The 16,368-nt window shown below is 45.7% G+C and overlaps 1 protein-coding gene across 14 annotated transcripts in view; it reads right to left on the bottom strand.

Moving 5' to 3' along the window:
* The window catches only part of MTSS1 (MTSS I-BAR domain containing 1), a 194,613-nt gene that overhangs the window by 36,037 nt on the left and 142,208 nt on the right, over positions 1-16,368 (bottom strand). For all 14 annotated transcript variants that reach the window (XM_006148024.2, XM_006148022.2, XM_006148027.2 and 11 more), the window contains 3 exons: positions 11,383-11,467; positions 9,756-9,847; positions 2,377-2,451 (listed from right to left, as the gene is read on the bottom strand). In XM_006148024.2, coding sequence (XP_006148086.1) covers positions 2,377-2,451; positions 9,756-9,847; positions 11,383-11,467 — 252 coding nt within the window. The remainder of the gene's footprint in view (positions 1-2,376; positions 2,452-9,755; positions 9,848-11,382; positions 11,468-16,368) is intronic.

The following is a 16,368-nucleotide window of genomic DNA, read 5'->3' as shown; positions in this document are numbered from 1 at the left end:
AAGGGAAAGAAAAACTTCCGCTAACCAGACCCCCAACAACCGCGAGCCTCAGGTAACCAGATTTCTCCCTGCCTTTCAGCTGTGGTGTTTCTAGTCTATTCTCAGACCAAACCTCTTCTAGGAGAGCACTGGACAGCAAGGTTAGAGTGGTGACTCTATTAGGTCATAGGGAAAGGCATGCATTTTCGGATAGAAAAATAGATCATAACTTTCCCGATGACCTGATAGTATGTTCCAGAAGGCTACATTCATCCCCAGAAACATATAAAATATGAGTACCTACTCAAAAATATGCTTATATCATTTAGAAAACATTTAAAATAAAACAAAAACTGATTTTTTGATTGTACCTTCAGGTAACTAGAAAAATCACCTGGAACATTCCAAGCTTCTGATCTGGCTAATCTTGGGAGACATACATGCACCATCTGGAAAGGACCTGGTACCTAAGACTGCCAGATATGTGGCAGGGGCTTGAAAAGACAGACGCTTCAGAACCCCAATCACAGGCTCCATTCTCCTAGCTTCAGAGCCAAGTGCTCTAAGAAACCTCACAGCTAAAGGCCAATTATTCCCAAGTCCCAGGGCCAGAAGCATCTCTTCATATGAACAGTTCAGCATCATGTGAGTCCTGAATTTTCTATCCGGCCTTGATGGGGACGCTCGTTATCTTCCAGGGAGCCTGAGCCAGTGTTAGGCAGGTCTAATTGCTGGAAACTTCCTTTTATGTTGTACTACAATCAACCTATCAGGCTTCGCCCAGAGATCCAAATTCTGCTAATTGGACAATGCCAGGGAGGTTGAGTGACAGAAAAAGGACCATTTTAGCCTCCATGCAGAATTTAGATAAAAGGATTATCACTTCAGCCTAGAATTGAGGCCTCTGAAAAGAGAATTTTGGAAAAGCTAAGAGAAAATAGTGCCTTATTCTTACCTCATCCTTTTCACCAAACTCTCAAACCTTTTCGAAGTCTATGCACCATCCCTGGAACAATCTCTCCAGCCCATTAATCCCTCCTATCTCAAAGCTGCCAAGCTGTCAATTAGGTAGTGTTCAGCTCTGAATTTTCCCCAACCTGCTCTTCCTGAGGGCGCAGACTTAATGGAATATGGTAGTAATTTTATTTATAAACATTGACCTCTAGACTCACTAAAATGTCACTGGCTACAAGCCCTATTACTTGTGAACACTAGCTCCCAGGTGCCCTAGTTAAATAGAATGTAAATTTCTGAAGCACCAGACCAGAAAATCATATCCAAAACAAACTGCTTGGGCCAATATGGACAGAAAATCTGATTGTGGGTGAAAATTCTGCTGGTTTATCTTGAAATAAGCTATGTTTTTTGCATGTGAGGGAACATTATTTTTAGAAATGTCAAAGCCTAGGGGCTTTGGCCTATCATCACTTACCCATCCACTCCCACCAGGGCCCTCCACCACTCCCTTTCCTCAAATGTGTTTTCTTTTCATTCCAAAGGAGAACTGCTTGTTAAGGAAAAGATGAAATTTGGCTTGGGGATCCCAAGCTAAAAATCTTCTCTCTCAAATGAACATAAACACTACTCAGAGAGCAGCTCGACAGAAGAACCCCGTTTTATCAGTTATGATGCAGTAGATTTAAGGACTTGGTATCAATAATGATCTGGAAGGAATGTTACCTTGCCCGGCTCAAGAAAGCCCTACATGTTATGTCTTAGTAAAACGTCATGATTAATTGCAAAGTGGATATAGCTAGGTTTTTCTCTGCACAAACCCCCAGTTAATTCTGGACAAGAGTGTGACCATTCGTCAGTTTTGAGTGATGATGAACAGGGAGGCAGGTGGAGGGGCATCCTACACCAGCCCTGTTTTCCTCTGGGGTGAATTATGGAGCTCCACCCTCATGAACACCATGAAAAATCCCCCTTTACACAAATGGCTCCCGTTTCCCTCTGCATTCGTTTCTAGCATTCTCAAAAGATTTAATAAAGGGTTTCCGAGATTATAGGCTGTGAAAGATAGAGGAGAAAATGACATCATTTCTGTAATAATTACTACAGAGCATTTGCATAGAGGCTTTCTTGCACTATCTCGAGGCTTCTGAGAAATTTATAGGTTTCATTACGAAGTACAATGGGTGTGGAAACTGTCACACTGAAGACAAAGGTGGGAGAAGGAACAGGCCAAGAACCACTTTGCAAGGGTCTTGAATTAAAATTCATCCCATAGTTTAAGAACTTTAATTCGGGTAGATTCTATTTGCTCCTGTCTGTCCCCCAGGGTCATCAAACATGAGGAAATTTAGGAATCGAACACCTTCTGTTTCAAAGACAAATCACACATGTTCATTTTTTTCCTCAAAGTAACAATATCAGCAGTAGGATTCTCAGAGTTACCTTTTTTTGCTTTCTTCTGCAGTTTCAGCGTATCTGAGGACTTCTTTTTTATCTCTTGGCGAGCTTTTTTATATTCTAAGAGAAAGCAGAATATTGAGTAATTTTACCACTTTGTGCGACAGAAGATATTTCAGAAGCAGCCATTACCTTCATCACAGAAAGCAGAAGCTATGACACGTAGTAAAGTAACTATCAGAAAATGTGACAAAAATCTTATGATGACATTTTACATCGAAAAGGCTACTAATATGAAAAACAACAAAATGCACTGTGGCCTTTCCCCATTACATTCTTTATGCCAGCTTTGAGAACGAGATGTCTTTGGGGAATATTTTAATAAAAACTAAAAATAAATCTATAATTTTGCAGCATAAGTAGCAGGAAAGATTCTTCAATATTATCTACTTTCCCAAGGCCCAACTCCATAATGCATCGCTCAAAAAAGAATTCCAACCTACTTTCCCAAAGCCCAAATCCATAGTGCTTCACTCAGAAAAGAACTGAGAATGGGCTTCCTTTTTGAGAGAAGCACCATGAATGTGGGCCTTGAAAAGTTGATAATATTGATGGAGCAAGGCGGGTTGGGGGATGCTGATTAATGGAAACAAAATTATAAATAGAAAAAGATGCCTAACATCATCAAATACAACTGAGTGACTACAGTTAATGACAATTCACCGTCTATCTCAGAGTAACTAAAAAAGAGATTTTTAATGTTCCAAAACAATGACAAAAGCCTGAGATGAATATGCAAATTATCTATGTATTTAATATACATATTCCTGTCAAAAAATCCTATTACTCTGCAAATGTACAATTATTATGTGTCAATTTGTTTTTAAAATTTGCCAGGGGTGGGGGGCACCAGCAGATAGTGCAATGGTTACATCACTGGACTCTCATGGGGTTGACCGCAGTTCAAGTCCTAGACCTGGAAGCTTAAAACTCATGCCGGGTGCATGTGCGTGCATGCCCAAGATCTGGAGAGGAGAATGGAGGAGAAGGGATTGTGGCCGTCCCCCGTGAGGGGGGGTGGATTTCTTGCTTTCCATCTCTCTGTGTCTCTCCGGCGAGTGCATGAACCCTATAACACACACAAATCTTGCTTAAAAAAAATATTGCCAGGGGTACGTGTGCTTTCAAGAAAGACAGAGAGGGAGGAACCTGTGAGGATTTTTGAGCATGCTCACGTGCCTGGTGTTTTTTCTTTTTTTTTTTGAGAAGTTTTAGCTATAGGGCACATGTGCTCGCCAAAAAGACAGAGAGACAGAAAGCGAGAAATCACCCCCCAGGCGGATGGCCATGCTGCAATCCCTTCTCCTCCATTCTCCTCTCAGGATCTTGGGCATGCACACATGAGCCTGGTGTGAGTTTAAACCACCAGGTCAGGGATTCGAACCGCGGCTGACAATATGGGAGTCCAGCAACATAGCCATTACACAAACTGCTGGTCCTGAACCTGGTGTTTTTGAAGCCACCAAAGTCTGACACTTGACAGTTGCCTATGTGAAATCTACTTCTATTAATCACTAGAAGGGGGACAGCCTCCTATAGGCCAATTGTTTTAAAATGAAGGAAAAAAAAATCCTATGGGGTAAGATGCTGGCCAGATGTTACAATTCAGAAAAGAACACCTAAGGCTAAGCAGGAGAAACCAGGTCCTGCAGGGAGAAAAGCTGGGCAAGCTCCTGCTGCCTTCCTTTCACCAGTAATCCTGCTGCTGGACCCCATGGACTCCGAACAGGGACAGCCCGTCCCTCCCCTCACCACCAACCACCTCCCTCCAACTCATTTCCAGATCCCCTGCGTCTGCTGCTGACATCACCATTATCTAGACAGAACACCTGAGGCCGGAGAGACAGTGCCTTCCTACGCTTCTCCGCTTTATTGCCTCGAAATTGTCAGCTGCTACATGTTCCACCAGTTCTACCTGCTAGGGTCTGAACATGCCCCCCAAAGTTGTGTGTTAGAAACTCGATGCCCAGTGCAACAACACCGTTGAGGGAGGGGAACCGTGAGAGCCCTCATAATGTCTCGAGAGTGGGTTCCTGGTGAAAGAATGAGTTCAGCCCTGCCGTCTCCCCTCTTTGCACATGCCCCCTCTTGCCAAATGATGCCTTCCACCATGTTAGGACGCAGCAAGAAGGCCCTCCCTAGGTGCAGCCCCTTGATCCTGAACTTCCCAGCCTCCAGAACTGTGAGCCAAATCAATTTCAGTTCACCATAAATTATCCCGTCTGTGGTATTCTGTTGTAGTAGCAGCGAACAGGCTAAGACACCATCCCTGATGTTTCCCCCTCCCCACAACTGGCCCTATGTCCGTAAGAGCTCTCATTTATAGGCCCATGGCATGGCCTTTTAAACAACTCATCCACTCCCTTCACTTCTCCCCCTCAGACCTACCCCTCAGAGATCTCGCCTGCTTTCTCTTCATACAACTTACTACAGGTTGTGTGATCCGTGAAACTACGTCTCCTGCTCCTTCCACACAACCAGCACCCCCACCCTCTGGCTCCAGGAAGATGGGGTCATGTCTGTCCCCAGAGCCTGACACACAGGGTATGAGACACATAAGTTATTGAAGACATAAATGAACCAGGACCAGAGGGCTTTTCCTGAAGCACAACTCTGTTCATGTCATATCTCTATGCACACATGGCATGTGTGTTCAAAACACTGCATCCAGGGGACCAGCTGTTGACGTAATGGCTACCTGGCTGGACTCCCATGTAGTCGATCGTGGTTTGAGTCCCGGACCTGGTGGCTTAAACTCATGTCGGGCGCGTGTGCATGCGTGCCCAGGATCCCAAGAGGAGAATGGAGGAGAAGGGATTGCGGCCATATCCCCTGGGGGTGTGTGTGTGTGACTTCTCGCTTTCTGTCTCTCTGCCTCTGTCTGTCTGGCGAACGCATGTGCCCTATAGCAAAAACCTCTCAAAAAAGAAAACAAAAAAAAACAAAACAAAAAAACACTGTATCCTGGCCATCATCCCTAAAGCCACTTCCCAGGCTCCTACACTTCAGCACACACAACCCTCTGCAAGACGGACTGAATCTACTGTTGGCAGCGTTCTGCCCTTTCCTGGTCAGTCCTCCATCTTCCCCGCCTGTCTGCAAATCCTCACTGCCCTAAACTTAGTATCATGAAGCCCTGTCTATCCAGTGGGATCTCCCTCAAATATGACCCTGTTCTCTAATTCTTCCACCAAATTTAAGCTCCCCCCCTTCAGCCTTTGTGGCACCCCATATCTCTCCCATCTCCCCTGCATTCTGCTCTGTAGGACTCTCCTCCCTCCCCAAGGGAAGAAGCAGTGTCACGGTCACGTCTGGAGGTGCTGGCTAGCACAGGGCGTTGCCTGTGATGGCTACTCAGTATACGCAAGTAAGGCTTTGTCATAAAGGCTGGGTAGGGGGCGCTGGACCCTAAGACCTCTTGGCTTCAGTCTAGAGAGAGGTGACTTAGCAGGTATGTAGGACCTGTCCATGAATCTAAATTCACATTCAGGCCCAGATCCTGTCAGTCTGGGATATGAATCCCTAAGGGATAAACTGAGAAGTGTTTCTCTGTGCACACTCGGAAGGGTCAGGAAGGGAGGATATTCAATTAAAATCAAGGCAGCTTTGTTTTCTTAGACAGAAACTGCAGAGCTCTTTCAAGACCTGCTGCCTCCTGCCCAGAGCATACCCATTCTTACAAAAAGCAATACATATCCAATTTTGAAGCCTTCGTAATTTTGAAGTCAGTTTTGCTGCACAACCAAATGGATGCATTTAATAAAGACTCAACATGAACGAAGTGACCCAGGCCAAATGTAAGCCATCAGTTCTCTCCATCTGAAAAGAATGTCAGATGTTTCTACTTTCCTCTATCTAATAAAAAGTACAGATGGACAAATCTAATGAACCTAAGAGAAGATCGCTTATGATCTCAATACACAGAGGGACAGTAAATCCTTTGAATTTACCTGTCTCCTTAACTTCCATTGAAAAGAGGAAAACTTGAGGATTTTATCAAATGTAGGAGCTAGGTCTTGGATGGAAAATGCTACCAAGGAGATATTAAGGAAGGAAATTCTTTTTTACAAGTTGTTTGCAAAGAAACACATGATTTAAGATTGCCATTTTCGGGACCAGCAGTTGGCATAATGGCTATGTCACTGGACTCCCATGTAATCAACTGTGGTTCAAGTCCTGGACCCGGTGGCTTAAACTCATGCTGGGCGCATGTGCGTGCGTTGCCCAGGATCCTGAGAGGAGAATGGAGGAGAAGGGATTGCAGCGTGGCCATCCCCCTTGGGTGGTGATCTCTCGCTTTCTGTTTCTCTCTCTCTTTCTGGTGAGCGCATGCACCCTATAGCAAAAACTTCTCCAAAAATAGAAAAAAAAAAAAGATTGCCACTTTCGGGGCCAGCGGGTGGCATAGTGGTTAAGGTGCTGGACTCTCACATGGCCAACCACACAGTTCAAGTCCTAGACCTGGCAGCTTGAAAAATCATGCTGAGCACCTGTGTGTGCCTGCCCAAAATTCCAGGAGAATGGAGGAGAAGGGATTGTGGTGTGGCCAACCCCCCAGGGGGTTATTTCTAACTTTCCTTCCACTGTCTCTCTTTGGCAAGCACATAAAACCTAAAATAAATAAATAAAAGCCATTTTTTCCCCTTGTTAAAGGGCAATTCTATCTTTTAATTAATTTCACATCTGAGGAATAAAAAATATTTATATTAATTTTTTATACAGCTAAATCTTTGGCTATTGTACATGAACAAGTCATCACCATTCCTCATTTTTTTATTTAAGTGGTTCACTGAGGACCAGCAGGTGGTATGGTGGTTAAGGCACTGGACTCCCACATGGTCAACTGCAGTTCAAATCCTAGAAAATCACATCGGGCGCATATGTGTGCATGCCCAAAATTCCAAGAGGAGAATGGAGAAGAGATGGTGGTGAGGCCATTCCCCCTGGGGTGTGATTTCCCATTTTCTCTCTCCCTTTGTCTCTCTGTCTTTCCCGCAAGCACACGTGCCCTATGGCAAAAATCTCTGAAGGAAAAGAAATGTTCACTGAAGTTCTGCGTACAACTGATTTCCAATAGCAATGGAGAAACACCCACCTGGGCCTCCAGTTTTAAGGGACATGCACTAAAAAGCAAGATCACTCATTTATTTCTGTGGTCCCAACGGCATGCAGGCACAGGACGGAGGAAGTACTCACTATCTGTAGATGCCCGAGTAAGGGGAGAGGTGAATGATCTGAATGAACATACAACTTCCCAGTGACTACTGACAACTTCGGGGACGTGGAATGATTTTCAGTATACAGCCTGAAGCAGGCAAAATAAGGGCTCCCTGGTAATAAAGAGGCCTGTTTCAGGAGCCACAGAAAGTGCTCATCCACATCCCGGAGCACTGGTAGCTTGTCTTTGTAGTTTTTCTTTTACTTGCTTTGTAATAGCGGCAATTTGTCCCTGTTATTAGTAGGTACCACTCATTTTTCTGTAGCCCCTCAGAACCCAGTATGTAAAACACAGCAGAATGATCTGAGAGACAAAAGCTTGCTGCAGAAAGTCTTGTTGGCCTGTGCGAGAAAAGCACAAAACACTCTCACCTGAAAGAGTATCAGCATTCTGCAGATTAAAAAAAAAAAAAGATTGCCACTTTCGGGGCCAGCGGGTGGCATAGTGGTTAAGGTGCTGGACTCTCACATGGCCAACCACACAGTTCAAGTCCTAGACCTGGCAGCTTGAAAAATCATGCTGAGCACCTGTGTGTGCCTGCCCAAAATTCCAGGAGAATGGAGGAGAAGGGATTGTGGTGTGGCCAACCCCCCAGGGGGTTATTTCTAACTTTCCTTCCACTGTCTCTCTTTGGCAAGCACATAAAACCTAAAATAAATAAATAAAAGCCATTTTTTCCCCTTGTTAAAGGGCAATTCTATCTTTTAATTAATTTCACATCTGAGGAATAAAAAATATTTATATTAATTTTTTATACAGCTAAATCTTTGGCTATTGTACATGAACAAGTCATCACCATTCCTCATTTTTTTATTTAAGTGGTTCACTGAGGACCAGCAGGTGGTATGGTGGTTAAGGCACTGGACTCCCACATGGTCAACTGCAGTTCAAATCCTAGAAAATCACATCGGGCGCATATGTGTGCATGCCCAAAATTCCAAGAGGAGAATGGAGAAGAGATGGTGGTGAGGCCATTCCCCCTGGGGTGTGATTTCCCATTTTCTCTCTCCCTTTGTCTCTCTGTCTTTCCCGCAAGCACACGTGCCCTATGGCAAAAATCTCTGAAGGAAAAGAAATGTTCACTGAAGTTCTGCGTACAACTGATTTCCAATAGCAATGGAGAAACACCCACCTGGGCCTCCAGTTTTAAGGGACATGCACTAAAAAGCAAGATCACTCATTTATTTCTGTGGTCCCAACGGCATGCAGGCACAGGACGGAGGAAGTACTCACTATCTGTAGATGCCCGAGTAAGGGGAGAGGTGAATGATCTGAATGAACATACAACTTCCCAGTGACTACTGACAACTTCGGGGACGTGGAATGATTTTCAGTATACAGCCTGAAGCAGGCAAAATAAGGGCTCCCTGGTAATAAAGAGGCCTGTTTCAGGAGCCACAGAAAGTGCTCATCCACATCCCGGAGCACTGGTAGCTTGTCTTTGTAGTTTTTCTTTTACTTGCTTTGTAATAGCGGCAATTTGTCCCTGTTATTAGTAGGTACCACTCATTTTTCTGTAGCCCCTCAGAACCCAGTATGTAAAACACAGCAGAATGATCTGAGAGACAAAAGCTTGCTGCAGAAAGTCTTGTTGGCCTGTGCGAGAAAAGCACAAAACACTCTCACCTGAAAGAGTATCAGCATTCTGCAGATTACACCCAGCTCCTTCTCATACCACCAGGTCCCCGCTAACTAACTGAACCGACTCACACAGGCATGTCTCAACTACCCAAGACAATGCACAGAGAGAAGGGCCAGTTCTGGGCATGTGACCCAGAGTGAGCGTGTATCCTGAAGAGCCTGGTGTCCAGAAGGTGCCGAAATGCCTAAGGATGACACGGATGCCATTTGGACCTGCCATTACAACCCCCTTTAATTCAGCTGATCACAATGAATGCCACCAAGCAATGAGGCTATCAGCTGCCGAGTGACGCTCTGTGCCAAATAAATGGCCCTCAGTCTTGCAACTGAGGGACCCCTCACTCCCTGACCATGAAATGCCTTCAGGAGAAGTAGGGACAGAGTGGGCCCTTCACTGTTTTGATTGACACCAGCAAGCTAGCAGAGGCAGCAAGTAGCAGCTGGCAGCACCGCAGCTCCCCCCGCCCCGGAGTGCTCTGAGGTGTGGGACCTCTGGCCCCTGTACCTTTTGCATGGTCTTTATCCAACTGGTTGGCCACTTTCTTCCATTCTTCCATCTGTTCTTGGAGTGGGTTTATCAGACAATCGATCAAAGCACTGTTACCACATGGGAAAGAAAAGGAGAAATTAAACCGATATATTCTATTGTTAAGATTTGCATGCGGCTGTCAAAACATACCTACAGCACAGTTACCTGAAGCAAGAAAAGGCAGCGTAACAAGCCACTACTCCCATCTGCCCCCAGCATGTACCAGCCTTATTCTCGGAACGCTTTTCAATGTCTCTTAGGAAAGCCAGTTGGCACGACCCTCTTCTCATTTCCCTGTATGTTCCAGCACTCCCATTAACAAGCCAAGGTGCAGACCCACTGGGGTCACCCCTGCAGTTGCATAACAGCAACAACCAAAAGGCAGACACTTGGGCTTCGCCTCACCCCGACAGAAACTTGGAGGGCAGGGCCCCAGCACCACCATTTTTGTTGTTGTTGTTGTTGAGAGATTTTTGTTATAGGGCACGTATGTTCACTGGAGAGACAGAGAAACAAAGGAGAGAAATCACCCCCTAGAGGGGATGGCCCCACCATAATCCCTTTTTCATTCTCTTGGGATTTGGGGCACACACATGTTCCCGGCATGAGTTTAGCTTCTGGGTCTGGGACTCGAACCTCGGTGGACTATGCGGGAGTCCAGTGACGTAACCATTACACCATCTGCTGGTCCCATCCACCACATTTTTTAACAAAAGGCTCATATGGTTCTGATGTGTATTCAAGATTTTCAGTCATGAAAGTACACCAACTATGCACAGACTAGAGCTAAGACACTCAGAAAATTCTCAAGTCCTGTCGCCAGCTTCTGGACCTTTCTAACTTCTCACTCATCATGCATACGTGTGTACACTGACATATGTACATACATAAATCTGCATACATGTGGTGATATATAGGTGTATCGCCAAAATTAAGGTTACTCTTACTATATGCAATAATACTCTGATATTTCCTATTCTATTTGATTTTTTGAGGGCTGTGAAGGTATCTTTGGGTGCACCCCTTCATTTTGTGCAGTCTCCCAGACAGAACTGTACAAAATGGCTGGATTATGCTATACGCTTAGAAAAAATGTCCGCTTTCATTTGAACATGGGTGAGTCCAAGTCTCTGTGCCGACCGTTCCCACTCAGGAAGCTGGCAGTTCAGAGGGCTCTGAGAGCCACTACTGCCCTCTCAGCGGGTTTGGGGATGAAGCACGCCCACAGAGCAGGACAGCAAGGCATGTCTCCCTTTCCAATGCCATAGCCCCTCTTCCTACGAGGCTCCTGCCAGGCCATGGGGGCCCGGGAGGCCTCAGCAGGCCCAGGCTCCACCGGCCCCTCACACTGAGAAGGAGAGGAGAGACCCACACAGGAGCACAGCGAAGACCCCAAAGGGTGTACCGGCTCCATGCGGGCAGGGATCTGGCCCTCTGGTGCTCAACAGATTCTTATGTGAGGAATGAACAGAGTTGGGGAAAAGACAGATTGGGGGAAATCAAATACTGTGGGGAAACGTGCTGCTCAGGTGAGTGGTGCCCTCTGTCACCCCATTGCCATTTGGCACGGGCATTTGAGACTGGGGTGACACATGCTCCTCACCTGGAAAACTGCCTCAGCTTGGCCTCTATGCTTCTGTGCCTCATGCACATCCTGGTGAGAGCAGATCCGATCTCCCTGGTGCCACCTGGAAAAGCAACAGAGGCAAAGTTGAGGGTGGTGGGTAGACACGAATCATTATCTTTGGAGAAGTTTGAAAACAACGCCAGATTTACCATGATGTAAAACCTAAACCACTGTCTTTCTAATTTCTCACTCCACATGCATACTGTGCACACTGACCTAGGTAGAGACAAAAATCTGCATACATATGGTGACGGATCCGTATACTGCTGAAGTTAAGGTTACTCTTACTATACACAATACTCTCTGATATTGCCTATTCTATCTGATTTTTTTCTTTTTTTGGGGTAATGCTGGTTATGATGCAGAAACCAAAAACCAAATCCATAACCTTATTAATGGATCAAAACCTGTGGGTTGAAAATGACTTCTTATAAAAAATAATCAAAGTATTAGCTGATGTTTAGGGAAAAGCTGTAGTCACCCATCCCCTGCCAACATACACGTACTTCTAGCAAAATAATCCTATTAATAGCATGTATGTAGAACAGTTAAGGCAGCCACTATTTCAAGACGCACGTTCTAGAATAGGAGTAATTCAAAGAACACCAAAGCCCAAGTGAAATAAAATGACAGCACATTTTAAACACGTTTGTCTGACACTGGTGAAAGAGGTCTTTAAACTCAGCAAATGTTGAAGGAAATTGCACCAGACCTGGATGTCCCCAAAATTCTTGTCACTGCTTTTTCCTTCGGGCACACCCTTCTCTAAGATTACTTCCGGACTGCTTCTCTTCCTTCCCCCTCTCAGAAACAAAGCTGAAATCAGCATTTACTGGAGCATGGGGTGGGGCAGCTGGAAAGGGGGGAGCAAACTGTAACCACAGATGGCAATTCCTCCAAGCCCTGGAAGGCACGATTATAAATGCTATGAAAACACTGGCTTTTGTAAAATAGAAGGTGGGGGTGTCGAATAAAACACTATTTTTAACAAATAAGGCCTTCGAGGGAAAGCTGCAGGAATTTATGGCAGGTTTAGCCAGTCAAGTGAACAGGAAGATATTCCCTTTCTTCTTAGAACGCTGATGTTATTCAGGGTTGTGTTGTCCCCTGCGCGTTCCTACAACATGCCCAGTTCTCGTTTCAGTTCCACCTACCTTTCATCGTATATTTGCTTATATTTCTACAACCAAATAATAACAGTGACATATACTGTATATTAAGATTTCTATGGGGCCAGCAGTTAGCGTAATGGCTATGTCGCTGGACTCCCACGTAGTTGACCGCGGTTCACGTCCCGGGCCGGGCGCGTGTGCGTGCGTGCCCAAGATCCCGAGAGGAGAATGGAAGAGAAGGGATTGCGACGTGGCCATCCCCCCTGGGGGGTGATTTCTCACTTTCTCTGTCTCTATGTCTCTCTCTGTCTGTCTGGCAAGCACATGCGTCCTATAGCAAAAAAACTCTCCAAAAAAAAAAAAAAGATTTCTATATATTACTTTAGTCTGACAAGAGATGCCTTCTCAGGGCAGTTCTTCCATTCCCCTAAAGCAGGGTTTCCCAACCTTAATCTCTGACACTCTGGCTGAGCCCTCGTCCGTGGGACTGTCTCACACATTGCAGGGCATTAAACAGCGTCCTCGGTCACTACTTACTAACAGTCAGTAGCAGTTCCCTACTCTCCCCTCACCCCAGCCCCCAAGTTAAAACATTCAAAAATGTCTCCAGGTTGTACCCAAAGTTTCCCGAGAGGCAAACACGTCCCTGCTGAAAACCACTGCTGTTAAAGAACCTGAGCAAGAACTCAGTTTCACCTAAGGCGGACTGTTTAAATGGACATAAATCTTTTAAAAATGTTACCCTTTACCTTTTGGCATTTGCACCCAAGAGGAAAGGGAATACTGCAAAAATCTCAGCATCACCATCTAACACGAGTCACACCGGGGAGAGCCGGCAGAGGGCGCTATTTTCCCGCGTGTGCGCTACTTGCCTTCTGGGCTCTCTCCAGGTTCTCTTCAGCTTTTTTATTGCTTGCAAGCAAGGATGAGGATCGCCTCATCCCGAGGGAAATATCTCCTATTTTTCCTGGGCCTTCATTTGATTAAAAGTTAATAACCTGGCCACACAAGGAAATTGGCACACTAGTCTCTCCTGGCAGGAGTGTAAACCAGTACTTCCTGGAGGAAAATTTGGTAGTGCTTATCAAGAAATGCCTTAGAATTATGTGCCCTCTTCGACCCAGCACTTCTAATCCTAGAAATTTAACCTGAGGAACTAATTAAGGATGAGAGCAAATCCTTACCCACAAGGGCAGTTATCAAAACGTTGTTTACAATATTAAAAACTGGAAACAATCCCATTATAAGGATCTAGATGAATCATAGAACACAGCCATGTAATGGAATAGCATGAAGTCATTTAAAATGCTGGAGAGCAAGGTTTAAGGCCACCCGTACACCACTTAGGATGTGCTGGACACGGGGATAAGTACTTGGTACTTTTTTTTTTTCCCCCAGAGGAAGCGAGCACATACCAGAGAGACATGGAAGAAAGCATTGCATGGAGGCATTTCTCCATCCTGTTGGGGTTTGGGGCAGGCTCACACACGTGCCCAGGTGTTTTTCAAGCCTCAGGGACTATGAGTCGAATTGCACCCAGCCATGTGAAATCTGGTTCCCTTAACCACTAGGCTACAAGGCTGGCCCCAGTTCTTTGTGCATATGAACTTAATTCATTAGACCCTTGCAACACTCCCAGTGCTGTCGGTACTACTACTGGTCCAGTTTCACAGACAGGAGAGGTGCCTCAAGTAATTTGGCCAAAGTTATAGGGTTAGTAACAGAAATCAAGCCCAAGCCGCATCTGCAAAGTCTAAAGATTTGTCTACACAGTGACTCGGCACTCAGTATAGACACAGGAGGCTGAAAGGGCTGGAGTGGAGAACCAGGACGAACACTATCAGATACACTCACCTGCACACTTACAGGAGTAGGGTTTTACAGCCACATTTTATTTTTTGGGTTCTTCGAACCTAGAACTGTCTAACGGGTACCAAGGGGATTGAGCTCCACCCTTGCTGAGCCATTACAGAGAACTCGGAGACAGGGAGGTGCCTCCATTTCGAGATAGAATTACGAGGTTGCAAAAGGTCATGTCATAGGTCACTTTCCTCACTCCATGTCGCGGTGCCATCATTTCTGTTCCCTTCCCAGATATTCTTCCATAACTTGCTTTCATCTCCAGGAAAGCCCAAGGCTTCCCAGAAACAGCTGCACTAGGCCATGATAACAAGCAGTTTCTAAACATAATGCATGCACTCTACCACCGGGCCCCTGAAGAACAGGAAACCCTATAGAAAAAAGGAAATAAAGAACCACAAAGAAAACTTCCAAACAGCAGTGTCTCTGTCCAGCTGGCATGAGGGCAGGAGGCAGGTGACAGCCTCTGTGGACCCCAGGACTCAGCCATGAGAATTCTTGCCTATCTCGGCAACATGGGACACCCTAAAAATAGGTCTAGCTGTGGATGTGCAGAATGACATCTTATGCTCTCCCCAGCCCTTCCTACTACTTAAAAAAAAAAAAAAAAAAAAAAAGCCGTTTTTAAAAAAGATCACGAACCACAAAGAAAACTTCCAAACAGCAGTGTCTCTGTCCAGCTGGCATGAGGGCAGGAGGCAGGTGACAGCCTCTGTGGACCCCAGGACTCAGCCATGAGAATTCTTGCCTATCTCGGCAACATGGGACACCCTAAAAATAGGTCTAGCTGTGGATGTGCAGAATGACATCTTATGCTCTCCCCAGCCCTTCCTACTACTTAAAAAAAAAAAAAAAAAAAATCAGCAGGTTTGAATAAGCTTCAGAGGAAACCAGCTTTAGCTACAAAGACAGAGAGGACATCTGGAAGAGCTCCAATTTGACAGTGAGAATATTTATGGAATCAGATGGCTGGTGGAGGCACACTCAGCAGCTTGTGTATGAGGACAAGATCTTCCTTATTTCTGCCTTCCTGGCACCCAGCACTGGTGTCAAACGAAGGAAACGACGTTTCCCGTTTCCAGAGTCAATCACCAAACCGGCCACACCCGCAGGCAGGACCAAGAACTGGGTCTGTGTTTTGTTTAATCCGTAAATATCTGTGTATCTTTAATGTGCACACTCTAAAAGATTAAAAATGCGAGAGGCCTTATTTTTAAAAGGTCTACAGCGATGCAAAGTCAGCCTAGAGGATCAATGGTGTGTCTGTTTCCTACGGCTGCTACAATCAATGACCACACACTTGGTGGCTCAAGGCAACACACACTGTTTACCCTACAGTTCTGGATAGTAGCGGTCCAAAACCAGGCTCACTTGGCCAAAATCAAAGCGGCAGCAGGGCTGTGCTCCTTCTCGAGGCCCTGTACGAGAATCTGTTGCCTTGCCTTTTCCAGCTTCTAGAGTTTACCTGCATTTCTTGGCTCGTGGTCCCTTCCCCTCTCTTCACAGCATCTTATCTCCTCTGATCCGTGGCTCTGATCCGCTTTTCTCCTAATAAGAACCCTTGTGAGTCTACTGGACCCACCTGGATCATCCAGGATGTTCTTCCTATCTCAAGCTCCTCAACAGAACCACATCTGCCAGGTTCCCTTTTGTGACGTACAGTAACATGTCCACAGGCCCCAAGGTTAGGGCTTGGGTATCTCTGGGCACCAATATTCTCCTGCCAAAGAAGAGTAGGGACTCTAGAGGGAGGAAGAGGCCCTGTGGTTGACTCACCCACCTTCCCCTCATCCTCAGGTGGTTAGTATAGGCCCCATCTACTTTGGCAGTGGTTAGTTCAGGGACAGGACAGAGAGAAGGCTGCTGGGGAATCCTCTTTGAGAGTCTCCCTGATCTTAAGAGACCCAGAGGACATGAACAAAGAAGCAGGTTGCCCACTTACTGCCCTTGGGCATCTTCATGGCTTTCAGATGAGACTCATCTCGTGGAC

The sequence above is a fragment of the Tupaia chinensis genome, unplaced genomic scaffold, assembly GCF_000334495.1.
Source record: "Tupaia chinensis unplaced genomic scaffold, TupChi_1.0 Scaffold000227_1, whole genome shotgun sequence".
Lineage (NCBI taxonomy): Eukaryota > Metazoa > Chordata > Mammalia > Scandentia > Tupaiidae > Tupaia > Tupaia belangeri.
Note: the sequence above shows the minus strand (reverse complement) of the source record. Positions and strands in the feature narration are given on the sequence as shown.